This window comes from Salmo salar, chromosome ssa02, assembly GCF_905237065.1.
Source record: "Salmo salar chromosome ssa02, Ssal_v3.1, whole genome shotgun sequence".
NCBI lineage: Eukaryota > Metazoa > Chordata > Actinopteri > Salmoniformes > Salmonidae > Salmo > Salmo salar.
This window is the reverse complement of record NC_059443.1, coordinates 16,968,072-16,994,423: the sequence shown is the minus strand read 5'-3', so window position 1 is coordinate 16,994,423 and position 26,352 is coordinate 16,968,072. Positions and strand designations below refer to the sequence as shown.

Below are 26,352 nucleotides of genomic sequence, written 5' to 3'. Positions count from 1 at the left end.
GAGGATAAGGAGAGAGGTGAAGACAGAGGGATAAGGAGAGAGAGTGAAGACAGAGGATAAGGAGAGAGAGGTGAAGACAGAGGATAAGGAGAGAGGTGAAGACAGAGGGATAAGGAGAGAGAGGTGAAGACAGAGGATAAGGAGAGAGAGTGAAGACAGAGGGATAAGGAGAGAGAGTGAAGACAGAGGATAAGGAGAGAGGTGAAGACAGAGGATAAGGAGAGAGGTGAAGACAGAGAGATAAGGAGAGAGAGTGAAGACAGAGGATAAGGAGAGAGAGGTGAAGACAGAGGGATAAGGAGAGAGAGTGAAGACAGAGGATAAGGAGAGAGAGGTGAAGACAGGGATAAGGAGAGAGAGGTGAAGACAGAGGATAAGGAGAGAGGTGAAGACAAGAGGGATAAGGAGAGAGAGTGAAGACAGAGGATAAGGAGAGAGAGGTGAAGACAGAGGGATAAGGAGAGAGAGTGAAGACAGAGGATAAGGAGAGAGGTGAAGACAGAGGATAAGGAGAGAGGTGAAGACAGAGTGATAAGGAGAGAGAGTGAAGACAGAGGATAAGGAGAGAGAGGTGAAGACAGAGTGTAACTGACCTGTGTGAGCCATACGTTGGTGGTCATGACCTGCTCTCTCTCGTGCTGCAATAGAAAGAGGAACACAGCAACATTATTGGGGTGGGTTAGAGACATTATTACGTTCTGAGGTGAGTGGGTTAGAGACATTATTATGTTCTGAGGTGGGTGGGTTAGAGACATTATTACGTTCTGAGGTGGGTGGGTTAGAGACATTATTATGTTCTGAGGTGGGTGGGTTAGAGACATTATTACGTTCTGAGGTGGGTGGGTTAGAGACATTATTATGTTCTGAGGTGGGTGGGTTAGAGACATTATTATGTTCTGAGGTGGGTGGGTTAGAGACATTATTACGTTCTGAGGTGGGTGGGTTAGAGACATTATTATGTTCTGAGGTGGGTGGGTTAGAGACATTATTACGTTCTGAGGTGGGTGGGTTAGAGACATTATTACGTTCTGAGGTGGGTGGGTTAGAGACATTATTACGTTCTGAGGTGGGTGGGTTAGAGACATTATTATGTTCTGAGGTGGGTGCGTTAGAGACATTATTACGTTCTGAGGTGGGTGGGTTAGAGACATTATTACGTTCTGAGGTGGGTGGGTTAGAGACATTATTATGTTCTGAGGTGAGTGGGTTAGAGACATTATTACGTTCTGAGGTGAGTGGGTTAGAGACATTATTATGTTCTGAGGTGGGTGGGTCAGAGACATTATTACGTTCTGAGGTGGGTGGGTTAGAGACATTATTATGTTCTGAGGTGGGTGGGTTAGGGACATTATTATGTTCTGAGGTGGGTGGGTTAGAGACATTATTATGTTCTGAGGTGGGTGCGTTAGAGACATTATTACGTTCTGAGGTGAGTGGGTTAGAGACATTATTATGTTCTGAGGTGGGTGGGTTAGAGACATTATTACGTTCTGAGGTGCGTGGGTTAGAGACATTATTACGTTCTGAGGTGAGTGGGTTAGAGACATTATTACGTTCTGAGGTGGGTGGGTTAGAGACATTATTATGTTCTGTGGTGGGTGGGTTAGAGACATTATTATGTTTTGCGGTGGGTGGGTTAGAGACAGAGCATGGGCCACCACACACACACAGACACACACTCACCACACTGATGAGCTGGGCCAGTGACACCATCAGCTGAACCGTCACCAGCTCAGAGCCATTGGTCGCTGGGCGGATCAGTTTGTTATAGTGGGCGGGGTTTAGCAGGTGCTCCACCAGCCGCTCTTCAGTATCCGCCCCCAGGCTGCCTGTAAAGAAATAAATAATTGGTTCACAGACATGTCCATCAAACGCTTTCTATGGTGATAACAACAAAATAAAACAAGAACAAAGGATATAGCTGAAACTGTTTAATGGGGAGGCCTTGTGATGAAGCTGTATGTTAGTCTGCTCGATAACATTGTGTTCAGTATACAGCTGGGAGTCTATGAGGCATGACAGTATTCCTCTCTGCCTGCTGGAACATGTCAGTACAGCTCTAGTCTCCCTGGCTCAGGAGCTGACATCATATCAATGAGTCAACCAGTCTAACTGTCTCTCCCTCTATCCCTCTCTCCCTCTCTCCCTCTATCCCTTTATCCCTCTATCCCTCTCTCCTCTACTGTCTATTTCTCTCCTCCTCCCCATCCTCTATCTCACCTTTCCTCCGATTCTTTCTCTTTCCCCCGTCATCACCCCACTTCCACCCCCTCTCAGACTGTTGTCATATCACTGGAGTGGCTTGGTTTTGGCAGAGCTGTCCCAATACCACACAGAGAGGAGCGGATAAATACTGCTGCAGGAGACACACAACAACAACTCTCTCTCTATCCCCTTCCCCTCTCTCTCCCCTTCCCTTTATCTCTCTCTCTCCCCTTCCCCTCTCTCTCCCCTTCCCCTCTCTCTTTCTCCCTCTCTCTCCCCTTCCCTTTATCTCTCCCTCTCTCTCCCTCTCTCTCCCCTTCCCCTCTCTCTCCCCTTCCCCTCTCTCTTTCTCCCTCTCTCCCCTTCCCTTTATCTCTCCCCTTCCCCTCTCTCTTTTTCCCTCTCTATCCCCTTCCTGTCTCTCTCCCCTTCCCCTCTCTCTTTCTCTCTCCCTCTCCCCCTCTCTTTCCACTACTTTCTCTCTCTCCCCCCTCTTTCTCCTGCTCCCTCTCCCCCATGTTCTCTCTCTCCCCCTCTTTCCCCTGCTCTCTCTCTCTCTCTCTCTCTCTCTCTCTCTCTCTCTCTGTGGCGTTCTGTGTTCAGTGAGCAGGAATGACGGCCTCAGTGGCTAGATCAATAAAGACTCTAATCATAAGCCGTAAACTCCCCCATCCCTCTCTCTGTTTTTATCTCCATCACTCTTTCTCTCTGACAGCCTGTTATTGCCTCTTCCTTCGTTCCCATCACTGTCATCAATACAAATGCTGCCAGCCTGTGTGTAGCTATTTGTCTGTTTGCTGTGTGTGTTGATGTGAGTGTGTGTAAGGGGGTAAAGACGTGCTTGTGTGTATGTGTTTATCTTTGTGAGTTAGTTTTTTAGGGGTGATGGGGTAGAGCTTGAGGCTGAGGATTGTGTGTGTGTGTGTGTGTGTGTGTGTGTGTGTGTGTGTGTGTGTGTGTGTGTGTGTGTGTGTGTGTGTGTGTGTGTGTGTGTGTGTGTGTGTGTGTGCCACATGAATAATACACATTGCTACTGAACAAAGCACTGTGGGCTCAGGTCCTGATCTCAGACATGCACTAGACACACACACTCCTTGAATGCCCTTGACTACACTCGTCACTATGCACACACACACACCTAGGATACAAACACACATACACACAGTACACTACAGTTCAATACTCCCTGTCAGCACCTGCTGCTAGGCTTTAATGACATCCCTCACTATATACTCACAGAGAGCATCTGAATAAATGAACACCATTATCTCTGTCTTTCTCCTCTCTCTCTCCCCCTTTCTCCCTCTCCTTCTCTCTCTCCCCCTTTCTCCCTCTCCTTCTCTCGCTCCCCCTTTCCTTTCCCTCCGTCTCTCCCGGCCACTGTGTCATAGTCAGGCCCAGGCAGAATGGTTGTAATGTTGCTGGTAGCTCAGGTTGTACCCAGCCTGTTTTCCATTGCAAATATTGCAAAGTTAATGTGACACCATGAATATTTCAGACTGACTCCCACATTAGACCTCAGTAAGACTGAGGGGAGGGAGGTTGAGGTACGCCATGATGACCTTACCCTGAGACTAAATCAGGATGAGACTAGATGAGACTAGATAAGGATGATACTAGATAAGGGTGAGACTAAATCAGGATGAGACTAGATGAGACTAGATAAGGATGAGACTAGATAAGGATGAGACTAGATGAGACTAGATAAGGATGAGACTAGATAAGGGTGAGACTAGATAAGGATGAGACTAGATGAGACTAGATAAGGATGAGACTAGATAAGGATGAGACTAGATAAGGGTGAGACTAAATCAGGATGAGACTAGATGAGACTAGATAAGGATGAGACTAGATAAGGATGAGACTAGATGAGACTAGATAAGGATGAGACTAGATAAGGGTGAGACTAGATAAGGATGAGACTAGATGAGACTAGATAAGGATGAGACTAGATAAGGATGAGACTAGATAAGGGTGAGACTAGATAAGAATGAGACTAGATGAGACTAGATAAGGATGAGACTAGATGAGACTAGATAAGGATGAGACTAGATGAGACTAGATAAGGATGAGACTAGATGAGACTAGATAAGGGTGAGACTAGATAAGGATGAGACTAGATGAGACTAGATAAGGGTGAGACTAGATAAGGATGAGACTAGATGAGACTAGATAAGGATGAGACTAGATATGACTAGATAAGGATGAGACTAGATAAGGGTGAGACTAGATAAGGATGAGACTAGATGAGACTAGATAAGGATGAGACTAGATGAGACTAAATAAGGATGAGACTAGATGAGACTAGATAAGGATGAGACTAGATGAGACTAGATAAGGGTGAGACTAGATAAGGATGAGACTAGATGAGACTAGATAAGGGTGAGACTAGATAAGGATGAGACTAGATGAGACTAGATAAGGATGAGACTAGATATGACTAGATAAGGATGAGACTAGATGAGACTAGATAAGGATGAGACTAGATAAGGATGAGACTAGATGAGACTAGATAAGGATGAGACTAGATATGACTGGATAAGGATGAGACTAGATGAGACTAGATAAGGATGAGACTAGATAAGGATGAGACTAGATGAGACTAGATAAGGATGAGACTAGATGAGACTAGATAAGGATGAGACTAGATATGACTAGATAAGGATGAGACTAGATGAGACTAGATAAGGATGAGACTAGATAAGGATGAGACTAGATAAGGGTGAGACTAGATAAGGATGAGACTAGATACGGGTGAGACTAGATGAGACTAGATAAGGATGATACTAGATAAGGGTGAGACTAGATATGACTAGATAAGGATGAGACTAGATGAGACTAGATAAGGATGAGACTAGATGAGACTAGATAAGGGTGAGACTAGATAAGGATGAGACTAGATGAGACTAGATAAGGGAGACTAGATTGAGACTAGATAAGGATGATGAGACTAGATGAGACTAGATAAGGGTGAGACTAATAAGGATGAGACTAGATAAGACTAGATGAGACTAGATGAGACTAGATAAGGATGAGACTAGATGAGACTAATAAGGATGAGACTAGATGAGACTAGATAAGGATGAGACTAGATGAGACTAGATAAGGATGAGACTAGATGAGACTAGATAAGGGTGAGACTAGATAAGGATGAGACTAGATGAGACTAGATAAGGATGAGACTAGATAAGGTGAGACTAGATAAGGATGAGACTAGATGAGACTAGATAAGGGAGAGACTAGAAGATGAGACTAGATAAGGATGAGACTAGATAAGGATGAGACTAGATGAGACTAGATAAGGATGAGACTAGATAAGGGTGAGACTAGATAAGGATGAGACTAGATGAGACTCATCCTTATCTAGTCTCATCATTATCCAGTCTCATCCTTATCTAGTCTCATCCTTATCTAGTCTCATCATTATCCAGTCTCATCTAGTCTCATCCTTATTTTGTCTCATCCTTATCTAGTATCATCCTTATCTAGTCTCATCTAGTCTCATCCTGATTTAGTCTCAGGGTAAGGTCATCATGGCGTACCTCAACCTCCCTCCCCTCAGTCTTACTGAGGTCTAATGTGGGAGTCAGTCTGAAATATTCATGGTGTCACATTAACTTTGCAAATAGTCCGGGTAGCCATTTGATTACCTGTTCAGGAGTCTTATGGCTTGGGGGTAAAAACTGTTGAGAAGCCTTTTTGTCCTAAACTTGGCACTCCGATACCGCTTGCCATGCGGTAGTAGAGAACAGTCTATGACTGGGGTGGCTGGGGTCTTTGACAATTTTTAGGGCCTTCATCTGACACCGCCTGGTGTAGAGGTCCTAGATGGCAGTCAGCTTAGCCCCAGTGATGTACTGGGCCGTACGCACTACCCTCTGTAGTGCCTTGCGGTCAGAGGCAGAGCAATTGCCGTACCAGGCAGTAATGCAACCAGTCAGGATGCTCTCGATGTTGCAGCTGTAGAACCTTTTGAGGATCTCAGGACCCATGCCAAATCTTTTTGGTTTCCTGAGGGGGAATAGGCTTTGTCGTGCCATCTTCACGACTGTCTTGTTGTGTTTGGACCATTCTAGTTTGTTGTTGATGTGAACACCGAGAAACTTGAAGCTCTCAACCTGCTCCACTACAGCCCTGTCTATGAGAATGGGGGCATGCTCGGTCCTCCTTTTGCTGTTGTCCACAATCATCTCCTTAGTCTTGGCTACGTTGAGGGATAAGTTGTTATTCTGGCACCACACGGCCAGGTCTCTGACCTCCTCCCTATAGGCTGTCTCGTCGTTGTCTGCGATCAGGCCTACCACTGTTGTGTCATCTGCAAACTTAATGATGGTGTTGGAGATGTGCCTGGCCATGCAGTCGTGGGTGAACAGGGAGTACAGGAGGGGACTGAGCACGCACCCCTGAGGGGCTCCAGTGTTGAGGATCAGCGTGGCAGATGTGTTGCTACCTACCCTCACCACCTGGGGGCGGCCTGTCAGGAAGACCAGGATCCAGTTGCAGAGGGAGGTGTTTAGTCCCAGGATCCTTAGCTTAGTGATGAGCTTTGAGGGTACTATGATGTTGAACGCTGAGCTGTAGTCAATGAATAGCATTCTCACATAAGTGTTCCTTTTGTCCAGGTGGGAAAGGGCAGTGTGGAGTGCAATAGAGATTGCATCATCTGTGGATCTGTTCGGGCGGTATGCAAATTGGAGTGGGTCTAGGGTTTCTGGGATAATGGTGTTGATGTGAGCCATTACCAACCTTTCAAAGCACTTCATGGCTACGGACGTGAGTGCTACGGGTCGGTAGTCATTTAGACAGGTTGCCTTTGTGTTCTTGGGCACAGGGACTATGGTGGTCTGCTTGAAACATGTTGGTATTACAGACTCAATCAGGGACATGTTGAAAATCGTGATTGTACCTCATCTAATTTATTGTCCAATGATTGCACATTGGCGAGTAGTATTGACGGTAACGGCAGCTTTCCCAGTCGCCTTCGCCGGGTCTTGACCAGGCATCCGGCTCTTTGTCCTCTGTACCTGCGTCGCTTCCTCTTGCAAATTAATCCTAGTAACAATTCCCTGTCTTAGGTCAGTTAGGATCACCACTTTATTTTAAGAATGTGATGTCAGAATAATAGTAGAGAGAATGGATTATTTCAGCTTTTATTTCTTTCATCACATTCCCAGTGGGTCAGAAGTTTACATACACTCAATTAGTAGTTGGTAGCATTGCCTTTAAATTGTTGAACTTGGGTCAAACGTTTCGGGTAGCCTTCCACAAGCTTCCCACAATAAGTTGGGTGAATTTTGGCCCATTCCTCCTGACAGAGCTCGTGTAACTGAATCATGTTGGTAGGCCTCCTTCCTCGCACACGCTTTTTCAGTTTGCCCACACATTTTCTATAGGATGGAGGTCAGGGCTTTGTGATGGCCACTCCACAACCTTTACTTTGTTGTCCTTAAGCCATTTTGACACAACTTTGGAAGTATGCTTGGGGTCATTGTCCATTTGGAAGACCCATTTGCGACCAAGCTTTAACTTCCTGACTGATGTCTTGAGATGTTTCTTCAATATATCCACATAATTTTCCTGCCTCATGATGCCATCTATTTTGTGAAGTGCACCAGTCCCTCCTGCAGCAAAGCACCCCCACAACATGATGCTGCCACCCCTGTGCGTCACGTTTGGGATGGTGTTCTTCGGCTTGCAAGTCTCCCCTTTTTTTTCATTATGGCCAAACAGTTATATTTTTGTTTCATCAGACCAGAGGACATTTCTCCAAAAAGTACGATCTTTGTCCCCATGTGCAGTTGCAAACCGTAGTCTGGCTTTTTTATGGCGGTTTTGGAGCAGTGGCTTCTTCCTTGCTAAGCGGCCATTCGGGTTATGTCGATATCGGACTCGTTTTACTGTGGATATAGATTATTTTGTACCTGTTCCTCCAGCATCTTTACAAGGTCCTTCACTGTTGTTCTGGGATTGATTTGCACTTTTCGCACCAAAGTCATCTCTAGGAGACAGAACGCGTCTCCTTCCTGAGCAGTATGACGGATGCGTGGTCCCATGGTGTTTATACTTGCATACTATTGTTTGAACAGATGAACGCGTTACCTTCAAGTATTTGGAAATTGCTCCCAAGGATGAACCAGACTTGTGGAGGTCTACAATTGTTTTTCTGAGTCTTGGCTGATTTCTTTTGATTTTCCCATGATGCCAAGCAAAGAGGCACTGAGTTTGAAGGTAGGCCTTGAAATACATCCACAGGTAAGCCTCCAATTGACTCAAACGATGTCAATTAGCCTATCAGAAGCTTCTAATGCCATGACATAATTTTCTGGAATTTTCCAAGCTGTTTCAAGGCACAGTCAACAGTGTATGTAAATGTCTGACCCACTGGAATTGTGACACAGTGAATTATAAGTGAAATAATCTATCTGTAAACAATTGTTGGAAAAATGACGTGTCATGCACAAAGTAGATGTCCTAACCGACTTGCCAAAGCTATAGTTTGTTAACAAGGGATTTGTGGAGTGGTTGAAAAGTTTGTTTTGATGACTCCAACCCAAGTGTATGTAAACTTCTGACTTCAATTGTATATTTACAGGTGAAGTCGGAAGTTTACATACACTTAGGTTGGAGTCATTAAAATTTCCTTTCTCAACCACTCCACAAATTTTGCCAGCTGGGGGGATTCGATCCAACAACCTTTCAGTTACTGGCCCAACGCTCTAACCACTAGGATACCTGCCTAGGCCTGATTGGTGGAGGGCTGCAGAGATGGTTGTCCTTCTGGAAGGTTCTCCCATCTCCTAGAAGGTTATCCCAGGTAGCCTAGTGGTTAGAGCGTTTGGCCAGTAACTGAAAGGTAGCTGGATCGAATCCCCCAGCTGACAAAATTTGTGGAGTGGTTGAAAAACGAGTTTTAATGTCTCCAACCTAAGTCTATGTAAACTTCTGACTTCAAGGTAGAAATCTGTCCTTCTACCCCTGAACAGGGCAGTTCTTAACTTACTTGACTAGTTAAATAAAGGTTACATTTAAAAAATAAAACTTGAGTCTTCCTGGGTATGACGCTACAACTTGGCACACCATTCTTCTCTGAAGATCTTCTCAAGCTCTCTCAGGTTGGATGGGGACTCGCTACACAGTTATTTTCAGGTCTCTCCAGAGATGTTCGATCGAGTCCGGGCTCTGCGTTGTCTTGGCTGTGTGCTTAACATTGTTGTCCTGTTGGAAGGTGAACCTTCATCCCAGTCTGAAGTCATGAGCGCTCTGGAGAAGGTTTTCATCAAGGATCTCTCTGTGCTTTGCTCCGTTCATCTTTCCCTCGGTCCTGACTAGTTTCTCAGTTCCTGCTGCTGAAAAACATCCCCACAGTATGATGCTGCCTCAACCATGCTCCACCGTAGGGATGGTGCCAGGTTTCCTCCAGACGTGACGCTTGGCATTCAGGCCAAAGAGTTCAATCTTGGTTTCATCAGACCATATAATCTTGTTTCTCATGGTCTGAGAGTCTTTAGTTTTTTTTGCAAGCTCCAAGCGGGCTGTAGACCTCCACAAGTCTGGTTCATCCTTGCAGTAGCAGTAACAGTAACAGTAGCAAAAGCAGTAACAGTAGCAGTAAAAGTAACAGTAGCAGTAGCAGTAACAGTAACAGTAGCAATAGCAGTAACAGTAGCAGTAAAAGTAACAGTAGCAGTAACAGTAGCAGTACCAGTAGCAGTAACAGAAGCAGTAGCTTTAGGAGTAACAGTAGCCGCAAGAGTAGCAGTAGCAGTAACAGTAACAGTAGCAGTAACAGTAACAGTAGCAATAGCAGTAATAGTAGCAGTAAAAGTAACAGTAGCAGTAGCAGTACCAGTAGCGGTAACATAAGCAGTAGCTTTAGGAGTAACAGTAGCCGCAAGAGTAGCAGTAACAGTAACAGTAGCAGTAACAGTAGCCGTAACAGTAACAGTAGCAGTAACAGGGTCAGTAGCAGTAACAGTAGCAATAGCAGTACCAGTAACAGTAGCAGTAACAGTAGCAGTAGCCGTAACAGTAGCAGTAGCAGTAGCAGTAACAGAAACAGTAGCAGTAACAGTAGCAGTAACAGTAGCAGCAACAGTAGCAGTAACAGTAACAGTAGCCGTAACAGTAGCAGTAGCAGTAACAGCAGCAGTAGTAGTAACAGTAGCAGTAACAGTAGAAGTAGCAGTAGCAGTAGCAGTAACAGTAGCCGTAACAGTAAGAGTAGCAGTAACAGTAGCCATAACAGTAGCAGTAACAGTAGTGGTAACAGTAGCAGTAACAGTAACAGTAGCAGTAACAGTAGCAGTAGCAGTAACAGAAGCAGTAACAGTAGCAGTAACAGTGACAGTAGTCGTAACAGTAGCAGTAGCAGTAACAGTAGCCGTAACAGTAAGAGTCGCAGTAACAGTAGCCATAACAGTAGCAGTAACAGTAGTGGTAACAGTAGCAGTAACAGTAACAGTAGCAGTAACAGTAGCAGTAGCAGTAACAGAAGCAGTAGCAGTAGCAGTAACAGTGACAGTAGTCGTAACACTAGCAGTAGCCGTAGCCATAGCAGCAACAGTCACAGTAACAGTAACAGTAGCAGTAACAGTAGCAGTAGCAATAACAGTAGCCGTAGCCATAGCAGCAACAGTCACAGTAACAGTAGCAGTAACAGTAGCAGTAGCAATAACAGTAGCAGTAGCAATAACAGTAGCAGTAGCAGTAGCCGTAACAGTAGCAGTAACAGTAGCAGTAGCAGTAACAGTAGCAATAACAGTAGCCGCAGCAATAGCCGTAACAGTAGCAGTAGCAGTAACAGTAGCAGTAAAAGTAGCAGTAGCTGCAACAGTAGCAGTAACAGTAGTGGTAAGAGTAGCAGTAACAGTAACAGTAGCAGTAACAGTAGCAGTAGCAGTAACAGAAGCAGTAACAGTAGCAGTAACAGTAACAGTAGCAGGAACAGTAACTGTAAGTATAACAGTAGCCGTAACAGTAACAGTAGCAGTAACAGTAGCAGTAGCAGTAACAGAAACAGTAGCAGTAACAGTAGCAGTAACAGTAGCAGCAACAGTAGCAGTAACAGTAACAGTAGCCGTAACAGTAGCAGTAGCAGTAACAGCAGCAGTAGTAGTAACAGTAGCAGTAACAGTAACAGTAGAAGTAACAGTAGCAGTAGCAGTAACAGTAGCCGTAACAGTAAGAGTAGCAGTAACAGTAGCCATAACAGTAGTAGTAACAGTAGTGGTAACAGTAGCAGTAACAGTAGCAGTAACAGTAGCAGTAGCAGTAACAGAAGCAGTAACAGTAGCAGTAACAGTGACAGTAGTCGTAACAGTAGCAGTAGCCGTAGCCATAGCAGCAACAGTCACAGTAACAGTAACAGTAGCAGTAACAGTAGCAGTAGCAGTAACAGTAGCAATAACAGTAGCCGCAGCAATAGCCGTAACAGTAGCAGTAGCAGTAACAGTAGCAGTAAAAGTAGCAGTAGCTGCAACAGTAGCAGTAACAGTAGTGGTAAGAGTAGCAGTAACAGTAACAGTAGCAGTAACAGTAGCAGTAGCAGTAACAGAAGCAGTAACAGTAGCAGTAACAGTAACAGTAGCAGGAACAGTAACTGTAAGTATAACAGTAGCCGTAACAGTAACAGTAGCAGTAACAGTAGCAATAGCAGTAACAGTAGCAATAGCAGTAACAGTAGCAGTAACAGTAGCAATAGCAGTAACAGTAGCAGTAAGAGTAGCAGCAGCAGTAACAGTAGCAGTAACAGGAGCCGTAGCTGTAGCCGTAGCAGTAGCCGTAACAGTAGCCATAGCAGCAACAGTAGCAGTAACAGTAGCAATAGCAGTAACAGTAGCAATAGCAGTCACAGCAGCAATAGCAGTAACAGTAGCAGTAACAGTAGCGATAGCAGTAACAGTAGCAGTAGCAGTAGCAATAACAGTAGCAGGAAGAGTAGCAGCAGCAGAAACAGTAGCAGTAACAGTAAGAGTAACACTAGCAGTAGCAGTAGCAGTAGCCGTAGTTGTAGCCGTAGTAGTAGCCGTAACAGTAGCCATAGCAGCAACAGTAACAGTAGCAGTAACAGTAGCCGTAGCATTAGCCGTAGCATTAGCCGTAGCAGTAACAGTAGCAGTAACAGTAGCCGTAACAGTAGCAGTAACAGTAGCCGTAGCATTAGCCATAGCAGTAACAGTAGCAGTAACAGTAGCTGAAACAGTAACAGTAACAGTAGCAGTAACAGTAGCAGTAACAGTAAGAGAAGCAGTAACAGTAGCAGTAACAGTTGCACTAGCAGTAGCAGTAGCAGTAGCAGTAACAGTAGCAGTAACAGTGACAGTAGCAGTAGCCGTAGCAGTAGCCATAGCAGCAACAGTAACAGTAGCAGTAACAGTAGCAGTATCAGTAAGAGTAGCAGTAACAGTAGCATTAACAGTAGCAGTAGCAGTAACAGTAGCCATAACAGTAGCAGTAACAGTAAGAGTAGCAGTAAGAGTAGCAGTAGCAGTAACAGTATCCGTCACAGTAGCAGTAACAGTAAGAGTAGCAGTAAGAGTAGCAGTAGCAGTAACAGTAGCAATAACAGTAACAGTAACAGTAGCAGTGACAGTAGCAGTAACAGTGACAGTAGCAGTAGCCGTAGCAGTAGCCATAGCAGCAACAGTAACAGTAGCAGTAACAGTAGCAGTATCAGTAAGAGTAGCAGTAACAGTAGCATTAACAGTAGCAGTAGCAGTAACAGTAGCCATAACAGTAGCAGTAACAGTAAGAGTAGCAGTAAGAGTAGCAGTAGCAGTAACAGTATCCGTCACAGTAGCAGTAACAGTAAGAGTAGCAGTAAGAGTAGCAGTAGCAGTAACAGTAGCAATAGCAATAACAGTAACAGTAACAGTAGCAGTGACAGTAGCAATACCAGTGACAGGTACAGTAACAGTAGCAGCAACAGTAACAGTAGCAGTAACAGTAGCCGTAACAGTAGCTGTAGAATTAGCCATAGCAGTAACAGTAGCAGTAACAGTAAGAATAGCAGTAACAGTAAGAGTCGTAGTAACAGTAACAGTAGCAGTAGCAGTAACAGAAGCAGTAACAATGACAGTAGCAGTAGCCGTAGCCGTAGCTTTAACAGTAGCCATAGCAGCAACAGTAACAGTAGAAGTAACAGTAGCAGTAACAGTAGCCGTAACAGTAGCCGTAGCAGTAACAGTAGCAGTAATAGTAGCCGTAACAGTAACAGTAGCAGTAACAGTAGCCGTAACAGTAGCCGTAGCAGTAACAGTAGCAGTAACAGTAGCCGTAACAGTAACAGTAGCAGTAACAGTAAGAGTAGCAGTAAAAGTAGCAGTAGCAGTAACAGTAGCAGTAACAGTAGCAGTAGCAGTAACAGTAGCAGTAGCAGTAGCAGCAACAGTAGCAGTAGCAGCAACAGTAGCAGTAGCAGCAACAGTAACAGTAGCAGCAACAGTAACAGCAACAGTAACAGTAGCAGCAACAGTAACAGTAGCAGTAACAGTAGCAGTAACAGCAGTAACAGTAGCCGTAACAGTAAGAGTAGCAGTAACAGTAAGAGTAGCAGTAACAGTGGCAGTAGCAGTAACAGTAGCAGTAACAGTAGCTGTAACAGTAGCAGTAGCAGTAACAATAACAGTAGCCGTAACGGTAGCAGTAACAGTGACAGTGACAGTAACAACAACAATAACATTGACAGTAGCAGTAACAGTAGCAATAACAGTGACAGTAGTGACAGTAGCAGTAACAGTAACAGTAGCAGTAACAGTAACAGAAACAGTCATAGCAGGACAGTGTGATATGCAGCAGGCAGCCGATACGGATGATGTACAGATCAGACAAGTCAGCAGAAAGTGATCTGAAGGAGCCCAGTCAGCTGAGAGCAGATAAGCCCAAAGATAAAGGATGTAGGGAGTCTGAGGGGGAAGTACTGATTAAGCATTTCCTCTCTAGTTTCCCTGAGTGATATAACAGCTGCCAACACCTAATAGTTCAATTGAACCGGCCAAATGTTACTGGAAGGCTATGGGCTAAGGGTGGCAGGCAGCCGGCTTAAGTAATGATAGGGGAATCACTGCTGGTGAGGGCTGACTCTGAAATGCAAGTGAATACACTAACCAGTTGTAAATAATGTTCAGTAATATATTCATTGCACATTGCTATGCTAAAACAAATCATTGGCATGTAGCTAGCTGGCTAGCTAGCTGGCAAGCAGAGGTTCAATGATGACGAGAGACAAGAACTTCAATAAGTAAGGATTTGATAAATAATGTATGAATAGGCAAATGTTGATTGTCAAGTCAAGAATATAACGTTAACGTTTGTTATGGAGGACAGCTAGGCTAACAACGTTAGATAAGCACACAGTGAGGCTTATATTAACCCCCGCTGTACCAAACCAAATGCTAGGCAAGGAGCACGGGGAAATAATGTTTACTCTTTAAATTGGGGCTATGACAGTCTATTACAAAGCAGTCTGGCAGTGCTGTTGACTGTATTTCCATCTGAAGACAGTTTGGTTTGAAGTGACAGAAATGCATCAGAAAGGCATTGGGAAGTTCAGAAGATCATAAGGTCATAATTGTGTATGATATTCTGTTGATGATGTTCTTTATCCCCCAGTCTGATTTAGTACCTGGTCTTGTCCACTCTGTTCTAATGAGTCCTGTGCAGCTTGTGGGCATTGTAGAGGGGAACAGAATACATGTGTCCCTGTGGGTATTATCTTTCAGTGATGGGGTCCTAACATTTTCTGTCTTAAACAGTTCAAAAGATAGAGACACGTTTGTAAGAAGAAAACAGAAACCGCTCTGTTAATTACAACCGTATCTAGCAGCTAACGGAGGTTACTGATATAACCTCGGTTCTATGAACCAAGCACAATTTTATTTATTTGATTTCAGAGTTTCTCTCACGACCTCATTTTCAAATTAGGCAACCCCAGGTTTGGGAAACGCTGGCCTACACACTGAGACAACAACTAGAGCCATCATCAAACTACTACCAGGTAAGGGAGATTTTTCTGAAAGGTGTTGAAATGTCCTTGGAAAGACGGTGTGTGTGTGTGTGTGTGTGTGTGTGTGTGTATATTGGGGTGTAAGATATGGGAGATAAATATAGAACAGAGGGTGACCAACACTATCTCTCTCCATCATTGTTATTAGTGTGTGTGTGTGTGTGTGTGTGTGTGTGTGTGTGTGTGTGTGTGTGTGTGTGTGTGTGTGTGTGTGTGTGTGTGTGTGTGTGTGTGTGTGTGTGTGTGTGTGTGTGTGAGTGAGAGAGTGTTCTAGAGATAGTAAGTAGTGCATTTATATATGCATGATTCCTTTACGTGTGTCTGGGTAGAATAATGTATGCATGTCTGCACGTTCATGTATGCATATGTGTGTTGCTGTGTGCTCTCCTTGCTTGTATGCATTTGTAATATGTATGAGTGTGTCTGTGTGTAATCCTGAGGCCTAGGATGTAATATTAGATTCAGTCTTGGGTGGTGATTAATAGGTCAGAGGATGTGTGTGTGAACGTCTGCCTCTGTATTGTGATAAATGAGTAGTTAACACACAGCGGAGGGGGTGATGTCTGTATGTATGTGTGTGTGTGTGTGTGTGTGTGTGTGTGTGTGTGTGTGTGTGTGTGTGTGTGTGTGTGTGTGTGTGTGTGTGTGTGTGTGTGTGTGTGTGTGTGTGTGTGCGTGCGTGTAGGGTAAGTGGTTGCCGTTGGCTGGTGTTTTGTGTTGTTTCGGCTCATTAACCTCGCTGTAATTTAGTGTTGATGTCTGCTCAACATGGATTGGCCCAGAGAGGAGCAATAAACACATCACTGATTGGCCGAGTTACAGCTGCCTTTAGATTTCCAACCAATCAATAGAGAGTGACAGGACAGGGGACTCCCCCTCAGCCCTGGGCTAACTAACCATCTATCATTACCAGTATAACGATTAGACACACACACATTAACTGTATACAAACAGGGTAGTTAACACATTAACTGTATAATGAGTAGTTAACACACAGCGGAGGGGGTGTTTTATACACACATTTGGAAGGCCAAAAAGATCATCAAGAACAACCACCCGAGCCACTGCCTGTTCACCCCGCTACCATCCAGCAGGCAAGGTCAGTACAGGTGCATCAAAGCTGGGACCGAGAGACTGAAAAACAGCTTCTATCTCAAGGCCATCAGACTGTTAAACAGCCATCACTAGCACATTAGAGGCTGCTGCCTATAGACATAGACTAGTGTGTGTGTGTGTGTGTGTGTGTGTGTGTGTGTGTGTGTGTGTGTGTGTGTGTGTGTGTGTGTGTGTGTGTGTGTGTGTGTGTGTGTGTGTGTGTGTATTTCGATGGGGGCTCCTGCAGACTTCTCCTACTCATGATGTTCTAATGAGGTGGTGTAGGGGAGTGGGTGGTGGAGGGGAGTGGGTGGTGGTGGCTGCTATTGCAGCCAGATACTTACAGCAGCCACCTAGTTGGCATGCAGATATAGAGGTTGGGGTCCACTGTGGCCCCCAACTTTCTATACTCGTAGTTTTCCTTAGTCTCAGACAGATTGCTCAGCAAAGTGTGAACGCATTTCTTGGCAATGGTTCTGTGTGTGTGTGTGTGTGTGTGTGTGTGTGTGTGTGTGTGTGTGTGTGTGTGTGTGTGTGTGTGTGTGTGTGTGTGTGTGTGTGTTGTGTGTGTGTATTGAGCCCCACAGTATGAGTCATAATACCCATAAAACCTAGCAGTGGAAATGGTTTGAACAATTTGCCAACCATTCATTTTATCCATTATGGATTTTAGAAACCCTTCCCAAGTAAGAACTGTATTTTGTGTAGGCGTACCCTGGCGTTTTGATAACCTTGTAAATCTCTCTCTGAAAAGATTACTTTTATCAATATATTCGCCTGTACTTACAACCCCCCCCACCCCAAAATAATGAAATGCTAATTAGCTGCTAATTTGGTTATCATACAGAATTACAAATGCCTGTCTCAAGCTTCATGTCACCAGGGCCATTATGACCTCGACGAGACTGACGAATTGAGGTAGGTAAGAATCTCTAGATGAACTATCTAATGTTAGTAATTAATACATTGGCTAAAGTTGTTTAAATTTACAATTCTGTGAACTGTCTTGGGAAAGTTTTAAATTGTAAATGCCTGTTATCTAGCTTGTTAGCTCATGGTTAGCTAGTTAGCAACATTAGCCTGGATAGATTAGCAGTCTATTTGTCTAGCCATTTAAATGCATGAGTTTAGATTTCTTTGGCTTTTATTAACCAACAGTCTAGCTTGCTAGTGAACTAGCTAGCTAACTTAGATCGTGAGATGCTAGGGCTAGGCGTTCTTGATAATGTTTGTTTGTGTCTGTGGGTGAGGGGTGGGTTTCCTACTTCAAGTAGTACTTGACTTGTAGCTACCCTAGCTAGATGGGATATTTTAGTCTGGCTTTTTGAAAGGTTTTGGAGATGGACTGATTAGCATCCTCTCGAGTCTTTACAGCGGGAAAACATTGATATGTTTACTGTTATCCTCTGGACAGCAGATCATTAGTATAGCTAGTAGGCGGGGTGGGGGGTATTGATATATAATTCATGCTCCACTCAAGTTGAACTTGTTGACTGAGGCCACTGAGGCGGCTGCTAAGAAGGGAGCAGCGGCGAACCAGAAGACCTCAGCCAAGGCAGCACTGGTCCACACCTGCCCTGTCTGTCAGGTGAGTAGTATTGGATGCTACTGTATGTGCCTTTAGGTTCCTCTCAATGTGTAGGCTGTTGTACTGGCCTGTGTGGAACAGTTTGTAGTAGTTTGCTGCATTGTATTGCTTAGTTTATCATTAGTGACAACTTTGAATTCAAGCTAAGCTACAGGTTGTTAACTTTTTTCATTTTGTAGTTGATCTTTATTCACTGAACAAAAATATAAAACGCAACATGCAACAATTTCAAAGATTTAACTAAATTACAGTTAATGTAAGGAAATCAGTCAATTAAAATAAATACATTTGGCCCTAATCGATGGATTTCACATGACTAGGAATACAGATATGCATACTGTATGTTAGTCACAGACAACTTTTAAAAAAGGTAGGAGTGTGGATCAGAAAACCAGTCAGTATCTGGTGTGACCACCATTTGTCTCATGCAGCACGACACATCTCGCTTCACATAGAGTTTATCAGGCTGTTTATTGTGGCCTGTTGTCTCACTCCTCTTCAATGGCTGTGCGAAGTTGCTATATATTGGCAGGAACTGGAGCACGCTGTCATACACGTCAATCCAGAGCATCCCAAACATGCTCAATGGCTGACATGTCTGGGGAGTATGCAGGCCATGGAAGAACTGGGACATTTTCAGCTTCCAGGAATTGTGTACAGATCCTTGCGACATGGGACCGTGCATCATCATGCTGAAACATGAGGTGATGGCGGCTGATGAATGGCACAACAATGATCTTGTCACAGTATCTCTGTTCATTCAAATTGCCATCGATAAAATGCAATTGTGTTCGTGGTCCATAGCTTATGCCTGCCCATACCATAACCCTACCGCCACCATGGGACACTCTGTTCACAACGTTGACATCAGCATACCGCTCGCCCACACAACGCCATACTCGCTGTCTGCCATCTGCCCGGTACAGTTGAAACTGTGATTAATCTGTGAAGGGCATACTTCTCCAGCGTGCCAGTGGCCATCGAAGGTGAGCATTTGCCTGCTGAAGTCAGTTACAACTCCAAACTGCAGTCAAGTCAAGACCCTGGTGAGGACGGCAAGCGCGCTGATCAGCTTCCCTGAGATGGTTTCTGACAGTTTGTGCAGAAAGTCTTTGGTTGTGCAAACCCACAGTTTCATCAGCTGTCTGGGTGGTTGGTCTCAGATGATTCCGCAGGTGAAGAAGCTGGATGTGGAGGTCCTGGGCTGGCGTGGTCACATGAGATGTGAGGCAGGTTGGATGTACTGCTAAATTCTCAAAAATGACTTTGGAGGCGGCTTATGGTAGAGAAATTAACATTTAATTATCTGGCAACAGCTCTGGTGGACATTCCTGCAGTCAGCATGCCAATCGGGTTGAGCGTTTCAAGTTCCTTGGTGTCCACATCACCAACGAACTATCATGGTCCAAACATACCAAGACAATCGTGAAGAGGGCACGACAAAACCTTTTCCCCCCTCAGGAGACTGAAAAGATTTTGCATAGGCCCCCAGATCCTCAAAAGGTTCTACAGCTGCACCATCGAGAGCATCCTGACCAGTTGCATCACCGCCTGGTATGGCAACTGCTCGGCATCTGACCGTAAGGCGCTACAGAGGGTAGTGCAAACGGCCCAGTACATTACTGGGGCCAAGCTTCCTGCCATCCAGGACCTATATAATAGGCGGTGTCAGAGGAAAGCCCATAAAATTGTCAGAGACTCCAGTCACCCAAGTTATAGACTGTTCTCTCTGCTACCGCACGGCAAGTGGTACCGGAGCGTGAAGTCTAGGACCAAAAGGCTCCTCAACAGCTTCTACCCCCAAGCCATAAGACTGCTGAACAATTCATAAAAATTGCCACCGGACAATTTACATTGAACCCCCCCCCCCTTGTACACTGCTGCTACTCGCTGTTTGTTTGTTACCTTTGCATAGTCACTTTGCCCCCACCTACATGTACAGATTACCTCAACTAGCCTGTACCCCTGCACTCTGACTCGGTACCGGTGCCCCCTGTATATAGCCTCTTTATTGTTATTCTTCTTGTGTACTTTTTATTTTAGCCTACTTGGTAAATATTTTCTTCTTCTTGAACTGCACTGTTGGTTAAGGGCGTGTAAGTAAGCATTTCACGGTGAAGTCTACACTTGTTGTATTTGACGCATGTGGCAAATAAAGTTTGATTTGATTTGCACACTCCCTCAAAACTTGAGACATCTGTGGCATTGTCTTGTGTGACAAAAGTGTACATTTTAGAGTGGCCTTATCATCCCCAGCACAAGACGTGCCTGTGTAATGATCATGCTGTTTGATCAGCTTCTTGATATGCCACAACTGTCAGGTGACTTGATTATCTTGGCAAAGGATACATTCTCACTAACAGGGATGTAAACAAACTTTTTTAGAGAAATAAGCTTTTTATGAGTATGGAACATTTCTGGGATCTTTTATTTCAGCTCATGAAACATGGGACCAACACTTTACATGTTGCGTTTATACTTTTGTTCAGTATATATGCAGACCCGAAGAAATGTAAGCAGCACTTCGAAAGCAAGCATTACAAGTCTCAAATGGTCCCAGTACTGGTTGATGTGAAGGCCTACGTGGCCACACACACTCAAATGGACCTACAGCTGGGGTAAGATTCTTCCATCATTCACACACAGTAGACATAGTGTAAACCACCATGTTGTCATCAAAATGCTGTCCTCAATGCTATTGTTTATGGCTCAATTTGTGGAAATGCTGTGATCACTCATCGTCTTTAATGTCACACAATGACCACGATTTGAATGCTGCAACTGAGACGGAATGACGTCGAGGGACACACTCCGAGTCCCCGAGTATGACTGGACATGGGTAACAACAACCTAAACGTTGTGTAGAAGCACACCAACACCACATGTTATGTTTATTCCATGGCCAACCATCCCTCTAGCTACCCCTTATTCCACACTATGCCTTTCATGCCCCATGGTCCCTCAACTTCAGACCCTTTGGAACTCTCCATCTTATCGCTGTAAACCCACCCTACGTTCACCCAATTTCCCTATGCTGCTTCCTTCACTTGTTCTTCTCCTGAATTTGTGTTGTGATGTACTGTTTTTGCTACCTTCCTTTCACCTGTGTAAATTCTGTCCTCCTGCTCATCCTGGGGTTCAGACTGAATGCAGTGGTAAAGGTGCTGCCCACAATTGATAGCAGCAACATGGACCTGTTACATTTACCAGAAGGGTGTTGATATAGCTGTGTTTAGGCATGGCTTCATGGACCTGTTACATTTACCAGAAGGGTGTTGATATAGCTGTGTTTAGGCATGGCTTCATGGACCTGTTACATTTACCAGAAGGGTGTTGATATAGCTGTGTTTAGGCATGGCTTCATGGACCTGTTACATTTACCAGAAGGGTGTTGATATAGCTGTGTTTAGGCATGGCTTCATGGACCTGTTACATTTACCAGAAGGGTGTTGATATAGCTGTGTTTAGGCATGGCTTCATGGACCTGTTACATTTACCAGAAGGGTGTTGATATAGCTGTGTTTAGGCATGGCTTCATGGACCTGTTACATTTACCAGAAGGGTGTTGATATAGCTGTGTTTAGGCATGGCTTCATGGACCTGTTACATTTACCAGAAGGGTGTTGATATAGCTGTGTTTAGGCATGGCTTCATGGACCTGTTACATTTACCAGAAGGGTGTTGATATAGCTGTGTTTAGGCATGGCTTCATGGACCTGTTACATTTACCAGAAGGGTGTTGATATAGCTGTGTTTAGGCATGGCTTCATGGACCTGTTACATTTACCAGAAGGGTGTTGATATAGCTGTGTTTAGGCATGGCTTCATGGACCTGTTACATTTACCAGAAGGGTGTTGATATAGCTGTGTTTAGGCATGGCTTCATGGACCTGTTACATTTACCAGAAGGGTGTTGATATAGCTGTGTTTAGGCATGGCTTCATGGACCTGTTACATTTACCAGAAGGGTGTTGATATAGCTGTGTTTAGGCATGGCTTCATGGACCTGTTACATTTACCAGAAGGGTGTTGATATAGCTGTGTTTAGTCATGGCTTCATGGACCTGTTACATTTACCAGAAGAGTGTTGATATAGCTGTGTTTAGGTATGGCTTCATGGACCTGTTACATTTACCAGAAGGGTGTTGATATAGCTGTGTTTAGGCATGGCTTCATGGACCTGTTACATTTACCAGAAGGGTGTTGATATAGCTGTGTTTAGGCATGGCTTCATGGACCTGTTACATTTACCAGAAGGGTGTTGATATAGCTGTGTTTAGGCATGGCTTCATGGACCTGTTACATTTACCAGAAGGGTGTTGATATAGCTGTGTTTAGGCATGGCTTCATGGACCTGTTACATTTACCAGAAGGGTGTTGATATAGCTGTGTTTAGGCATGGCTTCATGGACCTGTTACATTTACCAGAAGGGTGTTGATATAGCTGTGTTTAGGCATGGCTTCATGGACCTGTTACATTTACCAGAAGGGTGTTGATATAGCTGTGTTTAGGCATGGCTTCATGGACCTGTTACATTTACCAGAAGGGTGTTGATATAGCTGTGTTTAGGCATGGCTTCATGGACCTGTTACATTTACCAGAAGGGTGTTGATATAGCTGTGTTTAGGCATGGCTTCATGGACCTGTTACATTTACCAGAAGAGTGTTGATATAGCTGTGTTTAGGCATGGCTTCATGGACCTGTTACATTTACCAGAAGGGTGTTGATATAGCTGTGTTTAGGCATGGCTTCATGGACCTGTTACATTTACCAGAAGGGTGTTGATATAGCTGTGTTTAGGCATGGCTTCATGGACCTGTTACATTTACCAGAAGGGTGTTGATATAGCTGTGTTTAGGCATGGCTTCATGGACCTGTTACATTTACCAGAAGGGTGTTGATATAGCTGTGTTTAGGTATGGCTTCCTTGTTTTGAGTCTGTTAAGTGTGATTCTCATTCTGCTGGAGTAGTATTTTATATAAAAGCTACCTTACACATTCAGTTGTTTCTACATTTGTAACTCACCAACCAAAAATGACAATATACTGTTTTACATGGCGTTATTTGTGCTGGTCTAATTCCTACAATGGAAAATCAGAAGAATCTGTGTGCTCTCTGATAGTAATACTAGTTCATATGGTGCTCTTCAATGTCCCAGGTTTGTGGTGTTGATGAAGAAATCATTTCATCTTTACTTACATTCAGATGTGTATATGTTATGTATAAAAGGCATATTCATACATTGTTCACTATTTAGATTTCATTAAAACAATTTAATTGTTGGAGTTAAGGTGTGTGGATGTTATTTCTTTATTATCAAATGAGGAGAGACAAACTCATCACACAAGCCAGATTTATATATAAACTAATCAAAATTCACTTATTAATAAGGAAAGCAGGTCACACCACACACACAAATTAATGATGTGAGTACCCTGCAATAGTAATGGCTGATCGACGAACCACCCTTATATGATTCCTTGAGAGCCCCGACACAAAGGAAACAAAGATCATTTATTGCAAAGATACACCCGCTTAGTCTACATGACAAACAACAGATGTGTGGAATGGGTCACAAGGTTAGGATTTGTATAAACTAAATTGACAATTCACAGCAGACAGTATCTACTGTAAAGACTGTTCTCATTGTGTGGAAACCAGGGTCTGGCCCCCAAAAACAAAGTTCCTCTCATCATTATCCATGCCGGAGCCATCTCCAGCCTGGTACCTCCCAGTACACAAACAAAAACTTATGCTATGGAATGCGGTCTTTAGGTTTTATCACCAAAGGCATGGTAAATCCACGGTCAGCATTGAGCCCCCAGAGGCCCAACTCAGAAGACCATGCCCAGATGACAGTGTTATAATATAAGACCCTTATTCTATTCCACAAAACAAATCAAATCAAATTTATTTATATAGCCCTTCTTACATCAGCTGATATCTCAAAGTGCTGTACAGAAACCCAGCCTAAAACCCCAAACAGCAAGCAATGCAGATGTAGAAGCACAGTGGCTAGGAAAAACTCCCTAGAAAACAACCATTTGATGCAATAACAGTATTATAACATCATCTTGTAATTTCGCTCTCACAGGTGTTTGACGTGATTGATGGGTGACTGGTGCGGTCTTGTCAAAAAAATATGCTTATTCATTCATGATTATGGAGACATTCTGCAATGAGTTAATCTGGCTTTGAATCTGCAACAGAACATGTCAACAAGTTAGTTCTCAATTGCTTTAATACAGCAGTGCAGTCTAACACCATGCCAACTTATTCATATAGCTGGCTGACAGCAAACGTGTCAGCTAGAGATGAAGTGCAAGAGCTTTCTGGGATTTGTAGTCTATGTGCAAGAGCGTGCAGGGATTTGTAGTCTTGCATGATGTCTACTTGATGCTAATTAGCATTTTGGAATCCAAGAGTAAATAGAGCTGAATTTATAGATAAAAGTCTCCTTGTCTGAGAGAGATTTACACGAGAGCCAACCATTTCCATGTTTGTCTGCTAGGTTTTATGACACGTCCACTGGGGGCTCAATTGTGTAGGTGGGGGGGTGTATGTGTGTGTGTGTGAGTGCTTATATTTGTCCTATTTCACACAAGTACACGTCTATATTGCGACACCCTCGGAGAGTGGAGTCATGGCCAGGGTCTGCCATTATCAACAGTGACCCTGGTGCAATTAGGGTTAAGTGCCTTGCTCAAGGGCACATTAACAGATTTTTTATCTTGTCGGTTCAGTTATAACTAGCAACCTTTCAGTTACTGGCACAACGCTCTAACCGCTAGGCTACCTGCTGCCACGTGTGCATGTAGTGTGTGTGCGTGTGCGTGTGTAAATCAATCATACCTCTAACCTTGGATCCCACACTAAGGTGATAATGTTACTTGATCTGTGTACTATAAGCCAGGCCAGCTATACAGTGACATATAATCTTCCATTATCAGTCATGTAACGTCATTATAAAGGCTAAGAAATATAGACTAAAAGGCTATGTTGATGGGAAAAACATGTGGCTTCTCTCAATAGGAAGAAAGACATATCCACACAGTAATGGGGACTCAATAATCATGGATTGCTTGGGTAAAGGATTCAACGTGTCTTTTAATGTAGATGGGGCACTAGCAGTTCTGGGGGGGGGGCAGGGGGGGCCAGTGCCCCTGTGACAACAATTTTGGACCCCCTTGTGGCCCCCCTAAATGTGGATTATGAAATAATTTTTACATAACACATTTTTGCTATCATTCTTCTTCTACATCCTTTATTAGACAGTGGCAACGATGATGATTATGAACATGGTCTTTTGCCTGCTAATGCCTGCAATGCAGTGAAGAAAACGATATGACAACAGTAACGTCTAATGTAACTGGCCCCTCTAACAGTACAACTTGCCCCAGCTTGGTCCCCCCAGTTGAAATGGTCTAGAACCGCCACTGGGGAGGGGAACTCACCTTCTCTATTGTATTGCATTCTACAATATATGAACGCGTAGCATAAAGATACATATTGTCTTCCTGATTGCCTTCAGTAATGTTGTCATAAAAGATCACCCCAGTTGAGCGCCTAACGTAATGCAGTTATGATGTATCATTTCTCCCTAACATCATCATTCCGTTGTAGCCTAGTACGTACTCACACACAGCCGTTATGAGAACGATGGTGACACAGCAATGAAACAGTCATTATCTCTATCTTGTCTTCTCCTCTCATTTTATCGAACTCTCCCTCCCTCAAAGCATCCTTCTATTAAATCTATAGAAGACTAATGTATGGTGCTTTCAGCCCCTCGTGGTCGTACCGAGAAGAGCCACACAAAAGCGCATCATTCCCGGCTCCGGCGAGCCATTAACAGCCTCGACAGACAACTTACTCACCTCTCACAATGGCGAGTAGGCACAGAAGCAGCGTCCAAGCGCCCATCGCTGCTCAGATGCGTGCGTATGTGTGCGCTCCGAACCAAAAGGTGCTCACTCGAACAGCGAACGCCTCCGGAACACACGCAGTGTTCTTTACTTGATATTCCGTTATTAATTCTTCACTCGGTACCTGTCATGGTTCCGTCAGGTCTTCTCAGTACAGACATAGTTTTTATTCGTGTCTAAAATCTCCAGGTATACTTGGGAGTCGAGCAGAGCGGGATTGGCTGTCCGTGTTGTGCTAACAGCCTGGTCTTATAGACTAGACGTAACATAGTAAATGTAAATCCGGGATACTTAAATTAGTCACCTTATGTTTGGTATGGTTACATAAGACAGAAGGTGACTTAAGGCAAAAACTAAAGGGTGGTATGGTGGTTGGTCCGGGAGGATGGGTGGACATTTAATGCGAAGGTGGATGGGTGGGAATATAATGCGAAAGTATAGCAACCCAAAAGTTGCATTTCCAATCTCATCACGGACAACTTTAGCATTTTAACGAATTACCAATTTTGCAACTTCTTATGACTTTTGATCTA

General features: G+C 44.0%; 1 protein-coding gene and 1 pseudogene across 1 annotated transcript in view; one reads left to right on the top strand and one right to left on the bottom strand.

Moving 5' to 3' along the window:
* chrnb2 (cholinergic receptor, nicotinic, beta 2) overlaps positions 1–26,053 on the bottom strand; it is a 38,147-nt gene extending 12,094 nt beyond the window's left edge. Inside the window, 3 exon segments of the mRNA XM_045698751.1 lie at positions 594–638; positions 1,684–1,829; positions 25,772–26,053. Coding sequence (XP_045554707.1) covers positions 594–638; positions 1,684–1,829; positions 25,772–25,817 — 237 coding nt within the window. The 5' untranslated portion in view covers positions 25,818–26,053.
* LOC123733191 (dentin sialophosphoprotein-like) lies at positions 11,202–14,819 on the top strand (annotated as a pseudogene).
* Positions 26,054–26,352: the final 299 nt, after the last annotated feature.